This window comes from Delphinapterus leucas, chromosome 6, assembly GCF_059928025.1.
Source record: "Delphinapterus leucas isolate spDelLeu-1000000601 "Yukka" chromosome 6, BTC_Dleu_Yukka2, whole genome shotgun sequence".
In the NCBI taxonomy this organism is placed as follows: Eukaryota; Metazoa; Chordata; class Mammalia; order Artiodactyla; family Monodontidae; genus Delphinapterus; species Delphinapterus leucas.
In genome coordinates, this window is record NC_143134.1 from 45,141,694 (window position 1) to 45,164,776 (window position 23,083).

General features: G+C 40.0%; 1 protein-coding gene across 1 annotated transcript; it reads right to left on the minus strand.

Annotated features, from left to right (window-relative positions):
- Nucleotides 1-902: 902 nt before the first annotated feature.
- DNAJA1 (DnaJ heat shock protein family (Hsp40) member A1) lies at nucleotides 903-12,727 on the minus strand. Its single transcript, XM_022551576.2, has 9 exons — nucleotides 12,573-12,727; nucleotides 11,339-11,480; nucleotides 11,009-11,186; nucleotides 8,668-8,772; nucleotides 7,447-7,674; nucleotides 4,702-4,816; nucleotides 3,267-3,382; nucleotides 2,864-2,964; nucleotides 903-2,113 (listed from the first exon to the last, which is right to left on the minus strand). The coding sequence occupies exons 2-9, from the start codon at nucleotides 11,468-11,470 to the stop codon at nucleotides 1,895-1,897; spliced, it is 1,194 nt and encodes a 397-aa protein (XP_022407284.1). The 5' UTR covers nucleotides 11,471-11,480; nucleotides 12,573-12,727; the 3' UTR covers nucleotides 903-1,894.
- Nucleotides 12,728-23,083: the final 10,356 nt, after the last annotated feature.

Sequence of the window (23,083 nt, forward strand, 5' to 3'; positions counted from 1 at the left end):
ACAATGTTCCTGAGTCAAGGAATGGAACTACTGGGTCATATGGTGAATTCCACGTTTGGCTTTTTGAGGAGCTGCTTACAGAAACTGCACCGTTTTACATTTTCACCAACAAGGTACAGGGTTCTAGTTTCTCCATATTCTCATTTCCATTTGGGATTAGATTTTGGACTACTAGGTGTGAAGTTTTGTATCTCACTGTGATTTTCATTTTATCTTCCTCATGACTAATAATATTGAAAACCTCATGTAAGGATTTTTGTAATTTTTTAAATGTCTGAAAGTATTCTTAAATGTTTTACAATATAAGTTTATTGTAGAATTTAGACTCCCAATATAAATCCAGTGAAAACTAAAATTTGTTGAACCATTATGTTTAGTATTTTGATTTGTTTTCCTTTCCTGGACACCTGCTTCACTATCCAAATATGACGGTAGCTGTCTGGCCACAAATTTAAAAAGAACCCAAGAATGATGTGGAGAGGCTATCAATTAAAACTGTCACTATGACAAGAAACCTGAAGGTTTGGGAAATGATGCACTTTACACCAAGTTTCAGTCTCTTTTTAACTCAAGTGTTCTGAGGGGAACTTAAGCTGTGGGTTACTTCCAGGTTAGAAATGTTTTAAGCCTCCTGATTACAATGAGATACAGAATCTGAGCAGAATTAAACAGTAAGCTCTCACATTCTCACTTCAGCGTTTGCAAAGATTTTAAAGCCCTCTTCTTTTGCTCATTACTCACCCCTCAACTTTCAGTCCCCACCCTTGTTTAATATTAAACATTTAACTATGGTTAAATAGTATTTTTTGGTATTACTCACTTTAGTTAAATGAAAAATTATGTATCTTAATTAGTGAAAAGCCAATACTTCAACCTGGGAAAAAAAAGCCTGTGGTGACACATTGGACATGCTTTTGAATCAGTATATTAAGGAGACATTCATACATTTCAAGAATTGCTTAAATTCTGATATCCAGATTTAAGCTTGTGAACATATGACTTTAAACATACAATTAAAGCTATTCATAATTTGCTATTCTACTAACATTAAATTACAGTTATTTTGGAGCATAAGTTAAATGGTTTAAAGTAAGCCTGTAACATACCTGCGAAACACCTTCCTAACTCATACATGCAAAGTACTTCTCATCACTCTAACTTCTAAGTTACCCTGCTCCAGAAGTGACTAAACTATGGCTTACTGTGGTCCAAAGAGAAGGAAGAAAAAAAAAAAGTAACCAGGACCAATAGCTAGATATATTAAAAAAAGATGGCACAGCAGAAGGGAATGCAATCCTACAAGCGCAAGCCCTCAAGAAGCAGCATGTTATATGATAAACCCCTTCTTTAGAAAGGTGTCATTTCTATCACTGATACCACAGGCTAAATTATATAGCATGCCATCTTCAAGTAACAGTTGAGGCAACAGAATAAATGCAGAGGCATCACAATGAATCCCACTTAATACCACTATACAGACCAACACTTCTCTACAAATTCTTCGTCTGCCAGTTAAATACAATTTTAACTTCATAGCTTAACAATTAAGGGTCATACACCGAAGCCAATACATATACCTGGCATTTCAGTCTAAGCTATTCCATGTACATAGCTGAAATCAATTACAAAGTACGGCCTAACAACTGCTAGGGGAAATTTTTAAAAGTAGTTTTTACAAGTATTAAACTTATCTTGCACACTGAAGTCATCATACATACAGGGCAAAGTCAGAGCTTTTATATTCGAGTTTATTCTTCATTTAACTTTTAAAACACTACTATAGTTGAATATTAAAACAAACAATAGCAAGTAGTGAGCATGTTATGATTATAGTCCTTCACTCAATCACTACTGCAAATAAAATGCCAGCAGTGAGTGTTGTTCACTGGCCCCATTAGGAGGTCTGACACTGAACACCACCCCGAGGATGATGTTCATCATCCTCATATGCTTCTCCATTGTAATGGCGCCGTCTTTCCTGATTTGGATCAAAGTCCACTAGTTCTACCTGGTCCATTTCATCAGTCTCTTCTACTTCCTTCCTCTCAGGTAGGAGTTTTTCCAGCAAAGAGAGTTTATCCGGGGAGAGAAAGCCATTCTCAGGAAAGTTTACCTATAATAAGAAATTTCTACTTTAAGTTTAAATGACACTTCATCCTTAGCTCCTTAGACAAATACCATTGACCCATTTTCCCCAGGAAAAAAACATGAAACCACACAATCTTTTGGTAAATCTGCCACTCCCAGGTTAGAACACATGTTCTAAGAAGGCATATATCATCTACTATTCTGAACTAGAGTTCAAGGTAAGGTCTTAAAAAAAAGATCCTAATAAAACTACACTGTAATGATCACTTCTATTCAGCAAATACATTTTAATAGGAGAACCCATCCTAAAACACATTCTCATTCCTTCTAATGGATAATTTAAACAAAGATATTGTTACTCAAAGACAGTCCCACCCAAAGATGTTTTTAATAAATGTTAAATTTGTGGGTCTGAGGCCACTCAAATTTAAGATTGAGGGAAATGGTTGGGTTACTTTAAGAACCAGAGCACTGCAGTATTTTGCCAAAAATCCACACCAGCTAACATGCTTCTGTTGAACTTTAAGATTCCAGTTATAGCCTTTCATTAGTAAATTACCCACCTGCCACCACCCCCCATCTTTAAATAGCCGATAATGATGCAAACAAACCAGTACCAACTTGTTAACAAAAAATGTTCAACATAACAAGAGTAACATTAGATCTAGACAAGGGAGAATAGAAACTTGGTTTCTGGCCATTCAGAAACTTAAATGCTACTGGATTTTAATAAAATAATCATTCTCAAACATTTCTACAGTACTGTATAGCTTACCTTAAATTCAATGATTAGGCGACCCTTTTCATATGGTCTACGATAAATTGGCATGCCTTCATTTAGCACACACTTGATATCTCCATGCTTGACAATCTGACCTAAAAACATTGAAGCCAAATTCCTTAAATACAGTCACACTTTTACGAGGCAGCGAAAATAAAGAACAGAGCAATGTCCTAGCTCATTGATAGAGGTAAATTTATATGAAATGATGCTGATACCTTTCATTTACAGGTTTTCTAGGGGCTTACAAGAGAGCCAAGAACGCATGATTTCAGCTCAGCTCAAGGACAGACATGTACTGAGCAACTTAAATGCCACTTTCCTCCGTGGCTATACTAGCTACGAGCAGACAATGAAAACACTAGAATAGAAACAGACGCTTATCTAGTTACTGTACCTGGATGAGAAGTGATGACTATGGTTCGGTTGTCAAGAGTAGATATTGGCTTTTGGAAGCCACACAATGCCTCAACCAGCTGTATGTCCATACACATGAAAAGGTCTTCTCCTCGTCTGTACAATGTAAGTACGGCATATACTTAGATCTTCAAACCAGCAATGATTACAACTACCAAAGTAGGCAATTCTGTTCTCTTAAAAACAAATGGTATCTTTCAAAAGATGCCCTTTCTTCCCCATTCTTTTTTGTTTGTTTCCTTTGATAGGTACGAAGTGGATTTATTTAGAGAGAAACACACTCGAGAGTGTGGGCCATCTCAGAAGGTGAGGAAGGCCTCTTCCCCATTCTTAAGAGCTGAGAACTGGGTACAGCAAACATATGGAAACTGCCAGCACAGTTTCCTGGACAAGGCTTCAGAATCCCTCCACACACTCTAGGCAGTGGAACAAACCTCAGGCTGGGTCCTGGATAAGTTAGGGTCTATGAAATTAAATAAAAGGCATATGGCCAATTTCAAGGGGAAGTAATTTATTGACGTACATGAATTAACTAATATAGTGCCTGGCACAGTATGAACACTATTTTTATGTTTAATAACAACCCACTTCTTTCTCCTCATGCTTACTTTCTTTTCCAATTCATATTAATGACATCTTTTCATCAGGCAGAATACTCTCCAGAAATACTCTTGTTGAGGATTCACCTCAAATGATAGCATCAAAATTCTGAGCTCGATAGCATTTCCCATTATTCTTGAGACACTATTAATCTAAAACCTGTTCCTTGAGATGTCATTCCCAACAGACTTACTGGAACCCTACTCCAGTCTAATGTTTTAAAATTACCCATTGATACATTATTTAACACTGTTAACTTTCCTGTGCGTCACTATAAATTTATCATAAACACAAGATTATTTCCTAATAGACGTGAATTAATATATTACAGCTTCTTACACAGATGATTCTAGACTTTTATTTAAAATTAAAAGCAACCCAACTTACCACGAACTCAGGATTGAAGAAACTGGTGAAAGCTTTAGGGTACTTATTTCAAAACCAACTGCTTATAAAAAAAAAAACTGGGGGCAAAGTTTTGTCTAGGGATGTTTCCCCTACTCTATCTATTTATACTTATACAACACATCTCCTAACTGAAGTATATCCTTCAAAATGCAAATTAGGCAACAGTTTACCTACATTTACACCAAAAAAACCAATGATTTTTGTCTTTAGCTTCTTCTAAAATTGAAACAATGATTAACAATCATTTATAAAAGACATATATAGTCTAACTTTTCTGCTATACTTTTCTAGGTTATTTCTAGGAAATGTATTCTACAAGTAATGAAAAAGCTCACTTATATTTGAGGAAAAAAAAACAAACCCAAATATGCAAGATGTCGGTTTGAGTATTTGATAAAAATTTTTACCGAGTAAAAACAGCATGGTCCTTCTGATCTAAAACGATGATAATATCTCCTGGCTCCAGTCCTGGTTCTTGGTCTCCTTCACCATGGAATGTTATCTTCTGGCCATCTTTCATGCCTAAAAACAAAAGGCTAATTTTATACTCTTAACATCTAAGTAAGGTCAGAATCTCTACTGAAACACAAATGCATGTTTGTGCATGAAAAAAATGTTCAAGTCTTTGCGGATGCTAAAGTTTTACAGAATTTACCAAAAACGCCCACATGCTTATTAGATCAGTCCAATTTCTTACTGAAGAAAGCTATCATAGTGGAGAACACAGATTCTAGAGGCAAACAAGTCAGGCTTCGAATCTCAGAGCTGCTATTTACTACTAGGCCAGATTACCCTAGGGAAGCATTGCATAACCTTCCTAAGCATCAACTTTCCCACAGAGACCTATGTCCTCCACCAGGGCTCTTGTGGGAGACTAAAGAAAAACGTCTATGCTGGCACCAAATCAGTGACTGGCAAACATTATAACCATAAATGTTTTTAACTATTTCATCACTTTAAAAAAACTTAAGTCAAATCATTTCTATTAAGTCTAACAGAAGCATAAGTCAGATTTTCTTCCTTCTATTGTATTAGCAGTAATATAAAATCTAAAAATTTAAAAAATATGTAATATTTATATTGAATGATTTTAGTCTTTTTTTTTTTTTTTAAAGAGGATAATTATAGTTGAGTACTTTCAGACCATGTGGTTATCAGTGTCAAAAATAAAGAAGTTTTTCCAGTAGGCAAATGCTTTTAAAAATTTATTATTTTTGGCTGCTTTGGGCCTTTGTTGCTGTGCAGGCTTTCTCTAGTTGTGGCAAGCAGGGGCCACTCTTTGTTGCGGTGCGCAGGCTTCTCTTGTTGCGAAGCACGGGCTCTAGGGGCACAGGCTTCAGTAGTTGCAGCATGCAGGCTCAGTAGTTGTGGCTCAGCAGTTGTGGTGTATGGGCCTAGTTACTCCGCAGCAGGTGGTATCTTCCTGGACCAGGGCTTAAACCCGTGTCCCCTGCATTGGCAGGCAGATTCTTAACCACTGCGCCACCAGGGAAGTCCATCCAACAGGCAAACGCTTCTTAGGCCAACACTTTTACTGAGATTTCTTCCCTCTGGCCCATACACCTTAGTTCAGTAAAGGCTTACTTAAGCCAACTAACACCTCTTTAAACAGAACTCATGTGTTTGCAGATGATTTCTCTACAGCAGTAGTGCCAGATTTCGTGAACCAATGATCACTGAGGTCACCCAACAAGAGCAACTTTGTTACACTTTCTATTACGGAAAGTATTAAACTTACATAAAGTAGCCAACAGTACAAGAAGTCCCTATATATCCATCAATATAGATCCAGTAATTACCAGGTCATGACTACTATTTCATGTATTACACACCTCCATCCACATTCCCTGCATATATTTCAATTAAAATCCAGACATACCAATTAACCCAAACACTTCAATATATACCTCTAAAAAGAGAAGGACTTAAACCAAAATATCAGTATTACACATTGACAAAAGTAAACATTTTTAAAAAATTTATTTATTTTATTTTTGGCCGCATTGGGTCTTTGTTGCTGTGCGCGGGCTTTCTCTAGTTGTGGCGCACGGGCCTCTCATTGCGTGGCTTCTCTTGTTGTGGAGCACGGGTTCAAGGCAATTGGGCTTCAGTAGTTGTGCCTTGAAGGCTGTAGAGCACAGTCTCAGTAGTCGTGGCGCACGAGCTTAGCTGCTCCGTGGCATGTGGGATCTTCCGGGACCAGGGCTCAAACCTGTGCCCCCTGCATTGGCAGGCTGATTTTTAATCACTGAGCCACCAGGGAAGCCCAACAATCTGTCTTTAATCATTCACAAGGCAAAGTAACTATCTCACTACACTAGTGAAGCAATTAAACTCAGCTAAGTTTTGCTGGTTGTTCCATTAATGTTAAGAGTATGGGCAGGGACTTCCCTGGAGGTCCAGTGGTTAAAACCCCACGCTTCCACTGCATGGGGCACGGGTTCAATCCCTGGTTGGGGAACTAAGATCCCATAGGCTGCAGTGTGGCCAAAAAAACGGGCAAGTGCAGCATTCATAAGTGGCTTCACTTACTACTAATGCCCTCCTGAGTACATACTGTTGGTAACAAGGGGGGAATCTTACGAGAGAGAAATTCAAACCCTACTCAACAGGGACCAATTAAGGGGAAAAAATGGAGGGAGGGGAGGCACCATGATTCACATGGGTGAATACTATTTCAGGAGCTTAAGTTAATGTAGATGTATATTTTCTAATAACAGTTTCATTTTAAAATAGCAAAGTCTGAAAGAGCCAACCATGCTGATTATTTCAGAGTAAGCAGCACCATTTATTCTGGGGCTATACACATTTCTAAAATTTCTACAGTGAGTTTGTACTGCTGTAATACATTTTAAAGCATTTTTAAATAAACTGAAAAAATTAAGGAACTGGCAAAATAAAGTAAATCCTAATAATATTTAAAGGAAATTTTAAGTTATAACCCAAGAGGCAGAAACTGACGTATGTTTACATAATCTATAAAAACTATTAGAAAGTAACATTCGTAGTCTAAGTTCTTACAAATAAGTTAATTAATCAAAATATACCTATTCCTTACTCCAACAGTAGTTTTAAACAACTATAAAATGTAACATTAATATAATTTGCAATAGCACTCAAGAATTGAAAATAGAAAGTGGCTCAGAACTCACCTTTGTCAATATGAACTTCTAGAATTTTCTTCTCTCGAACTATCTTCCTTCCATTGCAGCTTTTACATCTATCTTTAGGACTGATCCGCTCCCCATGGCCCTGGCACTCCATGCAGACAGACTGAATTTGCTGAACCATTCCAGGTCCTATCTGATGAATTCTTATTTGCATTCCAGTACCTCGGCAATTGGGACAGCACTCTACTGCTCCTTTCTTACCACCTCGGCCTAAATAGTTCAAAAAGAAATTATGTTTGAATTTAGTACTGGACATGGTGATGAATGTTTTAATGAGACAGTTCCTAAACACTCCACTTCATTAATATTTTCAAGGTCTGATGGCATGCCGCTATAAGAATCTATAATTCAGCCTTTTTATTTGATAAAATATCGCCACAATCAGCTTATCTATAAACATATTGACTGCTATTTTCCCAAGGAGTCATTTCAGAATTCTGGATTTTAAACATGTGCTCCCAAAGCACAATTCATTCATTCACTCATTCATTCATTCATGGCTGAGTTGGGTCTTTGTTGCGGTGCGCGGGCTCCTCATTGCAGTAGCTTCTCCTGTTGCAGAGCACAGGCTCTAGGCGCGCGGGCTTCAGTAGTTGCGGCTCGTGGGCTCAGTAGTTGTGGCACATGGGCTTAGTTGCTCCGTGGCATGTGGGACCTTCCCGGACCAGGGCTCGAACCCGTGTCCCCTGCATTGGCAGGTGGATTCTTAACCACTGTGCCACCAGGGAAGCCCCCAAAGCACAATTCTTAAAAGGCTACTTTAACTGTGAGATGAGAACATTTTAGAGTTTATTCTCTTTAGAAAATACCATATTTCCAACAAATAACTTGTATTTATTAGAAAAACACCTTAGAGGTTCATAGCCAATAATTTGACAGCTGCTGGTACCCCAAAAGAGGATACTGTCAAATCATATTACAGATTATGAAGCCACTGGAATGCCTCTGAAGTTCTAGAGCGGATAGAAAAGACTCATCTCTGAACAGTATTGAGAAAAACAGACACCAAATTAGATCAGTCCCACCTGCATTCAAAATAAATACATAAAAGTGCTGATAATTTGCTAATATTTCTCTAGGAGGTGGATTCAGGTGGTTTTTGTACTTGCACTCTTCAGAATTAGGTAGTGCAATATGTCAGTTTTATATATCCAGGACGGCTTCAGTTCCATTTTCAATTATATTATGAATGTTAAGACATACCTTCACATTTGTCACAAATCACATTCTTTTGCAGAGCTAGTTTTCTTGTTGCACCATTATATAAATCTTCTAAGGTTACTGTGAGTTGATGCACGACATTTTTACCTAGAACAAAACATTGCACATTAAAAATCTAAGATGCTGAATCTTGTGTTCTACACTATAAAAACGGTAAAGGATAATGAAAGATGAGCCCTACAAGGGTACACACATAATCCTCTAAAACTGTGGTGTAATTTCAAATAAGAAACATCCAGTGAGATTTAAGCAATTTGTATAAGGACGTAGTTACGGTCATCCTACATTTTACGGCAATCAAAAATGTTAACTGCAAAAATCACTTGAGAAATCTCATGTTATTTAAATAGACACATTTCACAGTAAATTAACCCAAACTGCTTTTCTGTCCTAATATATTCTTTGAATCGTTCACTTATTATATTGAGTAACATGACCAATTACATCATCCAAAAATTCTTCAGCACATTAAATTCCAAAAACTAATCAAGTTTGCCCAGGGAACCTGACATATTTATTCAGCACTAACTGTTTAAAGGCTAGATTTCTCGGGCTTCCCTGGTGACACAGTGGTTAAGAATCCGTCCACCAATGCAGGGAACACAGGTTCGAGCCCTGGTCCAGGAAGATCCCACATGCCGTGGAATGACTAAGCCCATGGGCCACAACTACTGAGCCTGCGCTCTAGAGCCCGTGCGCCACAACTACTGAGCCCACACACCACAAGAAGAGAAGCCACCACAATGAGAAGGCCGCACACCACAACGATGAGTAGCCCTCGCTCACTGCAACTAGAGAAAGCCTGCACGCACAGCAACAAAGATCCAACGCAGCCTCCCCCCCAAAAAAGGCTAGATTTCTCATCCTTTACCATAGTGCTGTCCAACAGAACTTTCTGCAGTGATGGAGATGTTTTGTATCTTGTGCTAGCCAACACAACAGCCAGCAGTCACACATGGCTATCGAGCATATAATTATGGCTACTGCAGACTAAGTAACTAAATTTTTATTTTTCTTTGCAGTAATCTAAATTTGATGTGGCCAGTGGCTACAAAAGAGTGACCTATCTCATCTAGCTAGGAATGGGAAGTGGAAGGTGGAGATCATCTAAGAACAGAGGTTACAGAAATGTAGTCACCTGCCAATAGGTAATAAGTTCCTAGCTAGTGATTCTCCCAGGACTTTATCTACCATGAAATACTGCCTTACGCTTAAGTGAAAGAAGCTCTTGAACTTCCTATCTGCAGAACATGTCTAATGAACATTTTTAGTTACCAATCAAGCGTGAAGTGCCCTCAACTATAACCTGTTCCTAGATCCACTTTTCTGTTCTGCATCACTAATACTGTTCCATGTAATTGGTTCTGGAACGCTGAAAACTGCCCTTCTTACTTTAGCCTTATAGAGTTTACAGTATAGGGAAGAAATAAAGCTTCTAAAATTTAAGCAAATATTTTCCAATATCACACTAAAAAAATGACCTTGCATTGATCTAAGCCACACAGTAGAGTTTGCCAATCAACTGACCTTGACTGAAAATTGTTTTAAGGTAAATTTCTTAAAAATAAATAAAATACACCCCCCTCTCCTTTTAAGAAAATCTGAATAAACAATTTACAGTCCTTCTGAATCCAAAAAAGCTCAGAGAAAATTCAGTGGTTTGCTCATTCCTTCTAGAATGGGCTCTACCCATTAGTCCTTGTTTATATGAACTACACTGGGAACAAAGTAAGATAAACTCTGATCAGAACACTGTACTTCTACGAGCAGTATTTCCACAGCCCAGAAAACCACATTTCTATTAAATGTTAAGGGCACATATTTTGATATAATAAAACTGAAACAAGATTAAACAGATAGCATGCTATTTGGAGGCAATGAACCTGTGTTCCAATCAAGACTCTGATGCATAGCAATATATGACCTTGACAAAAATTTACCATTCTGAACTGTAATTCACTTTCGCCTGTGTAAGGCCACTGTACCTCCCATTGAGGCTGAGGGGTGGGGGTGTGCAGATTGAGAATAAAATAAAATCTGTGAAAAGGGTTTTGAAAATTATGCTCCTATACTTCATTCCTTTAATGCTTGATAACATCACAGAAATCCTATGTACCCCAAGAGCTTTAGAAGCACTCACTTGTTAGCACTCGATTGGCTTAGCTATTTTTAGTCTCATCAAATCTCATTCTTAAACTCTTACCATAAATCAGTTTACAACATTATGCTAACAAGTAAACAAGCATTTAGTAGGTGAATTCTCAAGAATTTACTTTGACCAACAGCTAATTTTAATTTGCCACATGTGAACTGTCATTCTTACCTCTCCTTTCTCTCTGCATCCTGCCTCCTCCTCCAAAAAACATATCGAAGATGTCCATGGGGGAGCCAAAACCGCCACCTGCTCCACCTTCTTTAATTGCCTGCTCTCCTCCTTTGTCATATAATTCCCTTTTCTTTGCATCAGAGAGCACTTCATAAGCTTGAGAAATCTGTTTAAACTGTTTCAGAAAAGGGGGGATAAATTTCACTCAAAAAACTCAACTGTTACAAAGCACAGCCACTACATTAGACATACTCAATTTCATGTTGTAATGGAAATACCGTACACCTGGCAAGAACTATTCAGCTATGTTATGAGTGTACTACTTGCCTTCTCTCCTTCATTTGGATTCTTATCAGGGTGGTACTTCAAGGCCAGTTTCCTGTAAGCCTTTTTCAATTCTTCTTGGGTGGCATTGGGTTTGACCCCCAAAACATCATAATAAGTGGTTTCTTTCACCATTTCCTACAGTCTAAAATAAGAAAGTTCAATTTTAGCCGACTCTCAACTGGTAGTTTTAATTAATAAAATTTAGGCATAGAAATCTGTTCTCTGAGAAACCTGATTGTAAGAACACCACCTTCCCTAAATTTCACAGAGAAGGTAACAATTCCTTTGGTAATTTAGCCATCAATTCTAAAACTAAATATAAGTTAATAATTATCAGGGGATAATTCAAAAGCCTCCTATAGCAGCTGGTTCCCACTCTCCCACCTGAAAGCTCCCATAATAACGCGACTATTGTCTGGATTTTTCCTGTTTCCCTTCCCAACCAGCGACAGAGGGCAGTAAAGAAGAGGAGCACTAAGAGGTTCAATCCACTACCATTATTCTTAGTAAATCTGATAAATCATACACTTCCTAGAAAAGACATCTGGGCACAAGGCGGGGAGGCAGTGTTTTATGAAACTAAGAACACCAGCTCCAGAAAGCAAGCTCCCCTCCCCCTCCATCCTGAGGCTGTTTCTCAGTCACAGGACGTACAGCTCCTCTGCTTCGACCGCCGAACCTCTTTCGCCCCCACAAGCCAGCGTAGTTTACACGCTGCTAGGTTTTGCCCTGCACTCAATGCCGACCGTTAGGGGTTCCTTCCTTTCCCCTCCCACCCAGGATGAAAGGGGTGGGAGAAGCCCAGCACCCAACAAAGCGAAGGAGGAGAGACCCGAGAAGCGAACGCCGCAGCCTCCGCCCGGCTCCTCCCGCAGCCCCTCGCCCCACTAGCTCCTTCTGCGCGTGCGCAAAGGGTCGCCCCCCCACCCCCACCCCCCAGCCCGCGGCGGGCGGAGGGAAAGACCGAGGCGGCAGGTCCTCGGAGAACCCTGGCTAGATAGATAGGGCATGGAGAAAGCTCCAGGAAGGGTCTCGGGCCCACTCGCTGCGCGCCGGCGAGAGTTGCCGGGGTATCCCCACCAGCCCTCCAGAAGGAGAATCGTGGGTACAGGAATCGACAACCCTCCCGCCCACGCGGAGCCAACCGCCTCACGACCGCGGCTCCATCCGGCTTCCCGGCGCAGCCAACAGTGCCGGCCTTGGGATGAGGTGAAGCCCGAAGGCTGAAGCTCACCGGTGAGAGGGCCGATGCCGGTGTGGGGGAGCGGGAAGGAGCGCGTTGCCGTGCGCAGCTCGGGCAGCCGCCGCTCCTCTGCCTTTTCACCGAGCGTTCTGGAAAGTTCCGCCTGAAGCGCCGCAGCCGTTGTCTTTTGTAGCCGAGCGCAGGCGCGTCACCCGCCGGAAGTCCCGCCCTTCCCGCCGCCGCCACCGCCCGCGGTTGCCTGGGTAACGGCGCGGGGGCGCTCGGCCTGGGAGGGGCTGTGCGCAATCCTGGGTCTGGCGTTTGCGGAACTTTCTGGAGCCCTTTCCTCCACCAAGGGAGTGCGAGAGTGCAGAAGTCTCGAGCGGGAACTGGGGTTACCTAAGAGCGCTGCGATTTTGGGTCGGCAAGGGATTCCCAAATCTGTGGGGCCGCCGCCGCTTGCGGGAGCGCGGAAGACTCGGGAACTGGGCCCGGGCAGGGCCTGTGCGCTGAACAGGAGGAACCTCTCAGAACAAAGCCTTTTGCCGCACCTTTTCCCCGTCGGCGCCTCTTTCACCTCTTTTGGCGTCTCTACCCGGCTTAGTTTTTTAGCCTTGAGATTCTGGGAAGCCGCCGAGCGCGAAATGCTGAGCAAGACGGGCCTGGGCCCCAGAGCAATCACCCATGCAGTCCAAGGCCTCGCAATTCACCAAACTGCGAAGTTGGAAGAGCTCTTAGTGCAAGTCCACACCCGTATACACACGTTATTTGCTTTGGGCATTGCCATACGTCGGGCTCAGGCGGTGCTCAATGGGAAAACGTTTGCATTACCGTGGTGCAAACCGTGGGCCAGTAGTCTCTCTGGCCAGGCGTTCACCGGGTTTGGCTAGCGGGGGACACAGTAACACCAAGAGTGGCTAACTGGCAAATAGTTTTAATTATTTGACCTAACGTTTAAGTCCTACTAGTCTGTGAATCTGGATCTAGAGTCTGCAGAATGAGTCCTTCAGGCTTTCAAATGTTGAGTTCAGGACATAATGGAAGATGGGGTCTGTCTTCCTTATTCAATAACAAAACAAACACAGGAGGACCTAGCACCAGGGAAGATGGACATGCAAAGCTGAAAAAGCCTGGTTCACTCAGACTTTAGTAGGGAGACAGGCAAGCCAAAGAACTGTAGGGGATCCCTGTTAATCTGATGAAACAGGGAAAGCTTCTCTGGGAAAGTGGCAGTTGAGCTGAGTTGTGAAGAAAGAAGAGCATTCCCAGCAAGGACAAAGTGCAAGGGAAGGCTATGATTAAGGTGTGAAAGAATATGATGTTTTTAGGAAATTGCAGGTACTTGAATATAGCCAGAGCTGAAAGCTGGAGTGACGGAAGGTGAGGCTTCAGAGCTAGTTGGCAAACACCTGTTGGTGTATGTTACTAAAATAAGAATTTTGAACTTTACCCTGGAGGCATCCCATACTTATCAGTTCAGCCTTATCTCTTTAAATTGTAGCTTTGTGCATTTTCCCAAATGCAGTTTTTCACCTGTTTGTGCTTGTGGTACGGCTGAGAAACACCTAACTTTTTTTTAAATTTAATTTTATTTATGTATTTTTGCTGCGTCGGGTCTTCATTGCTGCACGCAGGCTTTCTTTACTTGTGGTGAGCAGGGGCTGCTCACTGCGGTGGTTTGTTGCGGAGCCTGGGCTCTAGGCATGCAGGCTTCAGTAGTTGTGGCTCGTGGGCTCTAGGGCGCAGGCTCAGTAGTTGTGGTGCACCGGCTTAGTTGATCCGTGGCATGTGGGGTCTTCCTGGACTCGGGGCTCGAAACTGGGTCTCCTGAGTTGGCAGGTGAATTCTTAACCACTGTGCCACTAGGGAAGTCCACACCTAATGTTTCTAATCTTAGATGTTACCTTCTCAATTATCACCTCAGGTATAAAGGGTTTTGTTTTGTTTTCTTAATCTTCAGTCACTAAAACTCCAGTGCTGCCAGGCAGCGAGCTAGGGCTTGATAATATAAAAATCACGAAAGTCGTTTTCCTTGCTGTCAAGGATAAATGTTGACAAAAAAGTATTGGGGTGCCAAGTAGGGGGAACCTTGCACCATCCAGATGAGTATCCCAGGCGGAGAGACCAACAGTTGTGAAAACATGAACAATTAAAAGAGAACAATAAACAAACAGCTAATAAATATCATCCATGTGTTATGTAGGCTTTGAAGTCCTCAAGTCCCTACTTTAGTGTAACGTGAACTGTGCGTTTGTGAGTCTAACATTGGTAAGCATATGAAATAAGCATCAGTATGGTGTATATCAAATCACTTCAATGGAGAGTTTCCACAATAAATATTACCATGGCTAGTGTTTCTCAAGTATTACCATGTTTAGTGTTTCTTTTTGCCTGAGAAACCCAACTGAAATTCCCACACGTTTTAGAAAGGTGAAAGTGTGATACAAACATGAAGATACCGTCTTGAGGCTGAAACATTAAGACTATGAAATATGATATTGAAAATACTTTTAAAATCTGCAAGCTCTTTAAGCTTAATTCCTTTTTTCCAGTTATATATATATATTTCAGATTATTTTCGAGTATAGATTATTACAAGTTAATTCTTTATTAAGAATAAAATAAAGGGCATAAAATTTGGTTAAAAAAGAAAACTATGTACTCATTTGCTTGTATGTGTGTAGAATATTTCAGAAAGTAGTAGTAATATGGTTGCCTGTGGAGAGAGCTAGCTGCTGGGGGGAGGCAGATGGGAGGAAGAAATTTCACGATATACCTGTTTGTAATTTTGGAATATTTAATCCATTTGAATGCAGTACTTATTTAAAAAACTTAAAAATGTATAAAATTCCCTCCTCCCAATTCAAGCTTTGAACTAGTAACTCATCACTCCAGAAGCAAGTTAGGTGATTTTTAGTTGCCTTAAAAAACATCATTAGGGGGCTTCCTTGGTGGCGCAGTGGTTGAGAGTCCGCCTACCGATGCAGGGGACACGGGTTCGTGCCCCGGTTGGGGAGGATCCCACTTGCCGCGGAGCGGCTGGTCCCGTGACCCATGGCCGGTGAGCCTGCGCGTCCGGAGCCTGTGCTCCACAATGGGAGAGGCCACAGCGGTGAGAGGCCCATGTAATGCAAAAACAAAACAAAACAAAACAAAACATCATTACGTATGTTCTGTTTGACGGTTTTTCCTTCATAGAAGCTTATGTCAGTGGTGCTGAAAATATGTGCTGCTAAATATCCTGGTTTTTCAGTAATAGAAGTTAACACTTTTAAGAAGCATTATTTACGTAAAATACGAAAAGATTAGCAGTAATTTAGAATGTGATCTTTTTTGGTGCAGAAATAAGATCATTATTATACATGCTGTTTGCAATTTACCCTTTTGGCTTAATTTATTGTCATCTTACCATGTTAGGATAAATAGCCTAGCTTGTTATTTTTAACGAGTTTATAGTGTATAGCATGCAGGCACTATATTTAACCATTCCCCTATTGAGCATTTTGGTAGTTTCCACTGTTTCATGAACAATGTTGCTGAGATATTCTCAAATAACAGCTTTGGGCACTCATGAAAGTATTTCTGTAAGACAGACATCTGGAACTGAAATTGCTGTGTCAATGTGAATGCAAATTTAAAATTGAATAAATAACTTTCCATATCAGCTTGTACCTCTGTCAGCAGTGTATGAGTGGACCTTGCCAATGTGAGTTCTGTCTTTTTTTTTTTTGTCTTGTCTAACCTTAAAGGTTGAAAAGTGATATCTATTGTTTTAATTTGACTTTCTTGAATTGTGTGGTTAGCATCTTTTAAATGTTTACTGACTCTTCTGTCACCCTGTCTATTCCTCTCATTTGACCATTTTTCTGTGGTGTCCCTCCACTGTTTTAATGATATATAATAGCACCTTTATCTGTGATAGATAGTAGGTGTTAATGTGTCGTGTGTTGCAGTTATTTTCTCTAGTGTTTTGTAGCTTTTGACTATATCTATATGTGTATATATTTGGACCATATAAAGTTTCAAATTTTTATGTAGATAAGTTTCAACTTTTTCTTTTGGCTTCTTATTTCTTTTCTTCTCCTCTCTTCTTTTTCCCTCCTACTTCTCCTTCATTTGCTATGTTTAAAAGACTTCACCAATCCAACATTATAAATATATTCTCCCAGGTGTTCTTCTAGCACTTTCATTATTTAATTTTTCATATTTAAATCTTTATTCCACCTAGAAGTTCTTTTGGTGAAAGGACTGAGGGTTATTTGTAATTAACTGAGCTTTATCTTTCTGCAGATGGTGAGCTAGTTTGTCTAAATATTTTAATACTCCGAACTCATGTGAGATGCCACTCTTATTGTGTACTAAATTTACTTAAATTTAATGTCTGGTAGGCCTCTTTCTCCTCATTGCTCCTTCTTTTTACAATTTTCCTGGCATTTTCTAGTATTTTTCTTCTTCCAGATGAGCTTAAGAATGTTTCTGGCAGATTACCCAAAATCCCAACATGATTTTTATTGTCATTACAGTGCTTTTATATATCAGTCAGTTTGGGAAGAACTAGCATGTTTATAATGTTGAATCTTCCTCTCTGTAAACAAGTTATATTGTGCATATAACTGTATGTTCATTTTCTTTATTGTGTTTTATGCTTTTTTTTAAGTTGAAGTATAGTTGATTTACAATGCTGTGCCAATTGCTGCTGTACAGCAAAGTGCCTCAGTTATACACATAGAGACATTCTTTTTATAATTTTCTTTTCTATTACGGTTTATTGCAGGAGATTGGATATAGTTCCCTGTGCTATACAGTAGGACCTTGTTGTTTATCTGTTCTACACGTAATATTTTGCATTTACCAACCCAAATTCGCCGTCCATCACTCTCCCTCCCCCCTGTTGGCAACCACAAGTCTGATCTCTATGTCTGTGAGTCTGTTTCTGTTCTATAGATAAGTTTGTGTCATATTTTAGATTCCACATATGAGTGATATCATATGCTATTTGTCTTTCTCTTTCTGACTTCATTTGGTATGATAATCTCTAGTTGTGTCCATGTTGCTGCAAATAGCATTATTTTGTTCTTTTAAGGCTGATTAGTATTCCATTGTATATTATGTACCACATCTTCTTTATTCATTCATGTGTTGATGGACATTTAGGTTGTTTCCATGTTTTGGCTATTGTGAATAGTGCTGCTATGAACATAGGGGTGCATGTATCTTTTTTAATTATGATTTTGTCTGGGTATATGCCCAGGAGTGGGATTGCTGGATCATATGGTAATTCTATTTTGAGTTTTCTAAGGAACCGCCATAATGTTTTCCATAGTGGCTGCACCAACTTACATTCCCACCAACAGTGTGAAAGTGTTCCCTTTTCTCCTCACCCTCTCCAGCATTTGTTATTTGTAGATTTTTAAATGATGGCCATTCTGACCGATGTTGAGCATCTTTTCATGTGCCTACGAGCCATCTGTATGTCTTCTTTGGAGAAATGTCTATTAAGGTCTTCTGCCCATTTTTCAATTGGGTTGTTTTTTTGCTGTTGAGTTGTATGAGCTGTTTGTGTATTTTGGAGATTAAGCCCTTGTCTGTCTCATCATTTACAAATAGTTTCTCCCATTCTGTAGGTCGTCTTTTTTTTTTTTTTAATGGCTTCCTTTGCTGTGCAAAAGCTAGTAAGTTTGATTAGGTCCCATTGGTTTATTTTTGTTTTTATTTCTATTGCCTTGGGAGACTGACCTAAGAAAACGTTTGTAAGATTTATGTCAGAGGATGTTTTACCTATGCTCTCTTCTAGGAGTTTTATGGTGTCATGTCTTATGTTTAAGTCTTTAAGCCATTTTGAGTTTATTTTTGTGCATGGTGTGAGGGTGTGTTCTAGCTTCATTGGTTTGCATGCAGCTCACCACTTGCTGAAGGGACTTTTTCCCACTTTATATTCTTGCCTCCTTTGTTGAAGATTAATTCTTCAACAAAGAATTGTTGACTGTAGGTGTGTGGATTTATTTCTGGGCTCCCTATTCTGTTCCATTGATCCATATCTGTGTTTTTGTACCAATACCAAACTGTTTTGATTACTGTATGCTTTTTGTTTTAAACCAGGTCCTGATCATTTCTTCTTAAAGATGTTATTAGACATTGTCTTTTTGTTTCTATCACGAATGGTCTCTTTTCTTACCATTATATTTTATTTCAGTGGTGTGCTTTGTAACTCTTGCCAGATCACAAGTATCCATGGAGATAGCTGGAGATGACTGGAGGCATGGTAGAAGCCAATTTCTTAAGGGCTTGAGAATTATGCTAGAAGCTTGAATTTTATCTTGAAAGCTCTTGAGAGATCCTGGAAGATTTTAGGGATGGGGTGATATAACATCTAACAGCTGACTTTTTTGGGGGGAGTGCCTGTCAGGTACTCTCTATAAATGTCATATTTTAATCATATCAACCTTGTTTTACAGATGATTTGATCATATTTACATTTTAGAACAACCATTTGGGTGCTAATGTGGAAGATGGATTCATAGGAAGCTTTTATGATGAGAGATTAGATTAGAATTGGTAAGGCCAGGACTTCCCTGGTGGTCCAGTGGTTAGGACTCCATGCTTCCATTGCAGGGGGCACAGGTTTGATCCCTGGTCCGGGAACTAGGATCCCGCAAGCCGCACAGCATGGCCAAAAACACAAAAACAAAAACAGAAACAAAAAAAACCCCAAAACAAAACAAAAAAAGAATTGGTAAGGCCTACACAGTAGAAATGGAGAGGGAGGGAAATATAAGTATAGAGGTGGAATCTACAGGTTGCATTGACTGGATGCAGAGTTGATGGAGAAGGAATCATGGCTGACTTCCAGCTTTCTGGCCTGAGCAAGAGGTTGGAGATGCCCTTCCTGAGATGGGGAGACCTGAAAGAGGAGGAAGAGGAAGCTGTGGTGGGGGCAGAGTTGGAGGGGAGGAAAGATGAGTTGAGTTTTGGGTGTGTAGAATTACTGCTATACTTTTTTTCTTTAAAAAGGAAAGAAAAATTTTATTAGAAAGTACAAAATGGAAAGTAAATTCTAGCTAAAATTCTAGTTTAAATGCTTGTATGAATTAATTTAAATTTCTTGCAACATTTAGTTTTTAATTGACTGTGGGGCCTAGTGGGGCTGGAATATATATTTTTGTTTTGAGTGTCACCAATTTGTTCTGGTTCTCCTCTTATCTCTGTGACTACACATTGTCTCAGTCTTCTTTATGAACTGTTCTCCCTTTCAACCCCCAACCCCCAGTTGTTATTTTTTATTTTATTTTATTTTTAAAAATTTCTTTATTTTATTTATTTATTTTTGGCTGCGTTGGGTCTTCGTTGCTGTGTGCGGGCTTTCTCTAGTTGCGGTGAGCAGGGGCTACTTTTGGTTGTGGTGCGCGGGTTTCCCATTGTGGTGGCTTCTTGCGGAGCATGGGCTCTAGGCGCCCCTGGGCTTCAGTAGTTGTGACTTGTGGGCTCAGTAGTTGTGGCTCGTGGGCTCTGGAGCACAGGGTCAGTAGTTGTGGTGCACAGGCTTAGTTGCTACGTGGCATGTGGGATTTTCCTGGACCAGGGCTCGAACCTGTGTCCCCTGCATTGGCAGGTGGATTCTTAACCACTGCGCCACCAGGGAAGCCCTGTTATTTTTTAAGTAAACTTTTAATTTTAGAATAGTTTTACATTTACAGAAATGTTGCAAGGATAGTACAGGGAGTTCCTGTATACCTGGCACCCAGTTTTCCTTGTTGTTAGCTTCTTAATAAAAATGGTACAGTTGTCACAACTGATGAACTAAAATTGTTACATTATTATTATCAAAAGCCCATTTTTTTTTAAATTGAGTATAGTTGACATATAATATTATATTAGTTTCAGGTGTACAACAGAATGATTTGATATTTGTATACACTGAAAAATGATCACCACAGTAAGTATAGTTACCATTCATCACCATACAAAGTTACAATTTTTTTTCCTTTTTAAAGTCCTTTCTTTATTCTGATTTCCTTAGTTTTTACTTAATGTCCCTTTTCTGTTCCAGGACCCCATCCAGAATACCACATTACTTTTAGTCATCATGTCTCTTTAGGCTTTTCTTGACTGTGACAGCTTCTCAGATTTTCCTTATTTTGGATAATCTTGACAGTTTTACGGAGTACTGGCCAGGTGCTTTGTAGACTGTCCTTCAATATGGGTTTGTCTCATGTTTTTTTCATGGATAGGCTCGGTTTATGGGTTTTGGGGAGAAAGACCACAGAGGTAAAGTGCTAGTTTCATCATATATCCAAGGTACATACTGTGAACATGACTCATCACTGTTGATGTTGACCTTGATCACCTGGCTGAGGTAGCATTTGCCAGATTTCTCTGTATTGTGAAGTTACTCTCCCGCCACCCCCGCCACCTTTTTCCATCCTGTATGCTTCAGAAGGAAGTCGTATTCATCTTGATACCATCAGCATGAAGGCATGGTCTGGCACAGAGTAGTGTTTGTTGAACTTAACTGGTTCCCTGTTATTTTGTGAGTCTCACTAAAGTCCTGACAGATAATTTTCTGTTTTATCGATATGAAATAAAAACCTTAGTGAATTTGAGTAACTTCCCGAAAGTCACACATTAAGTGGTCAAATTGGAATTTGAGCCCAGTCTTTCTGAATGCAAAGCCTGTGGTCTTTACCATTCTGGCTTCACAGAGACTTGTATTTACTTTGGCCATCTTCCCTAAGTACTTGTAATACAAAAGTGTCTATAGATAATGTGGTTAGATCCTTGGTTATATGGAACTTTCATTCTTCTATAATTCATCTTTTCAATTTAAAGTTGTACTTTAGACTTCTTAGCCTCGAAAAGGGGAGACGTCTGTGCCCTGTATTGCTTGATCCAATTCCAATGGAATGTCTTCTTTTTAATTCCCTACAGAATTGTGGAGGGTGGGTTGCAGCAGGGCCATACTGGGAAAATGGATACCAGTTAGGATGCTATTACAGTAGTATGGGACTGGCTATATAATTTGTAAGACTCAGTGCAAAATGAAAACATAGAGTCCCTTGTCAAAAATTATTGAGATGGGAATTCCCTGGCAGTCCAGTGATTAGGTCTTGGTGCTCTCACTGCCAGGGCCCGGGTTCAGTCCCTGGTTGGGGAACTAAGATCCCGGAAGCCGTGCAGCACAGCCAAAAAAAAGATTATTGAGGAATTCGAGACAGTGACAGCAGAGCATTAAACCTAGCATGGGGCTCTTCTAAGCGTGAGACCCTGTGTGACTGCACATCACACGGCCATGAATCTGGCCTTGCCGTAGAAGCAGTAGGCAAAGAGGGCCAATATTAAAGTTGTGGGAGTAGGATTGGAGAATAGTGGTAACGCAAGATATTAAAGAGGTATACCTACAGGGATTGTTGATGATTAGATGTGATAGGTGAGTGGGTGGATAAAATATGGAATGTAAAGTTTCTGATGGGGTAATACTATTCACTGATACAGGAAATCAGAGGACCAGATTAGCTCTGAGGGGAAAATAATGAGTTCAGTTTTAAACATATTAACCGAGTGTGGATATTCAGGCAACACTTGGATATACAAGTATTCATAGAAAAAGAGCAGGAGGATACAATCAGAACTGATAGTACTTACTTATCTCTGATGTTGAGGACCAGGGTGGAGGGTGGCCACTGGGTGGGGACTTTAACCTTTTTTTTTTTTTTTTTTTGCGGTATGCGGGCTTCTCACTGTTGTGGCCTCTCCCGTTGCGGAGCACAGGCTCCGGATGCGCAGGCTCAGCGGCCATGGCTCACGGGCCTAGCCGCTCCGTGGCATGTGGGATCTTCCCAGACCGGGACACGAACCTGTGTCCCCTGCATTGGCAGGCGGACTCTCAACCACTGCGCCACCAGGGAAGCCCGACTTTAACCTTTTAAAAAAAGTATCCATGTATTTCTTGTATAACTGAGAAATAATATTTTTATTCATGAAAATCAAGTCACAAAGTATTATTGTGTTTGTAAGAGAAATGGATTGAATCTGAAAGCAAAAGTTTGCAAAGGTTTATACTAGTAAAAAGAGAGGCATTTATGAAAGAAATAGATTTGCAGCTGCATATTTTCTGTTGCCAGTAATACCATACACATGATTCAAAATAGACTGTTAGTTTACTATTCTTTAATTTTTTTGTTGAGCACTCACAATCTATTGGTTGCTTTACAGGGTGTATAATTTAAAAAATTTACATAAAATTTTACTCTTAAGTTGTATCTCTGTATGATCTTAGGAAAATCACCAAGCTACTCTGTGTATAGTTTCTTTATTGGTAGAGACGAAACTAACTTTACTGGGAATGTGAGAATTAAATAGGAAAGTTCTTTGTAAACTCTAAATTTTGTAAATTCATACCCTTTAGCTCTGCAGCCTTCTTAGTGAGCCTCCCATCTCCTTCCCAGTTTCATCTCCAGCAGCCTACCTTCTCAACTCGTTTTCTCACCACCTCCTGAACATCCCTTGTACTTTTCTGCTTCCTTAACTTTGGTCTCATTCATTTGTGTAATCAACAAGTGTGTATT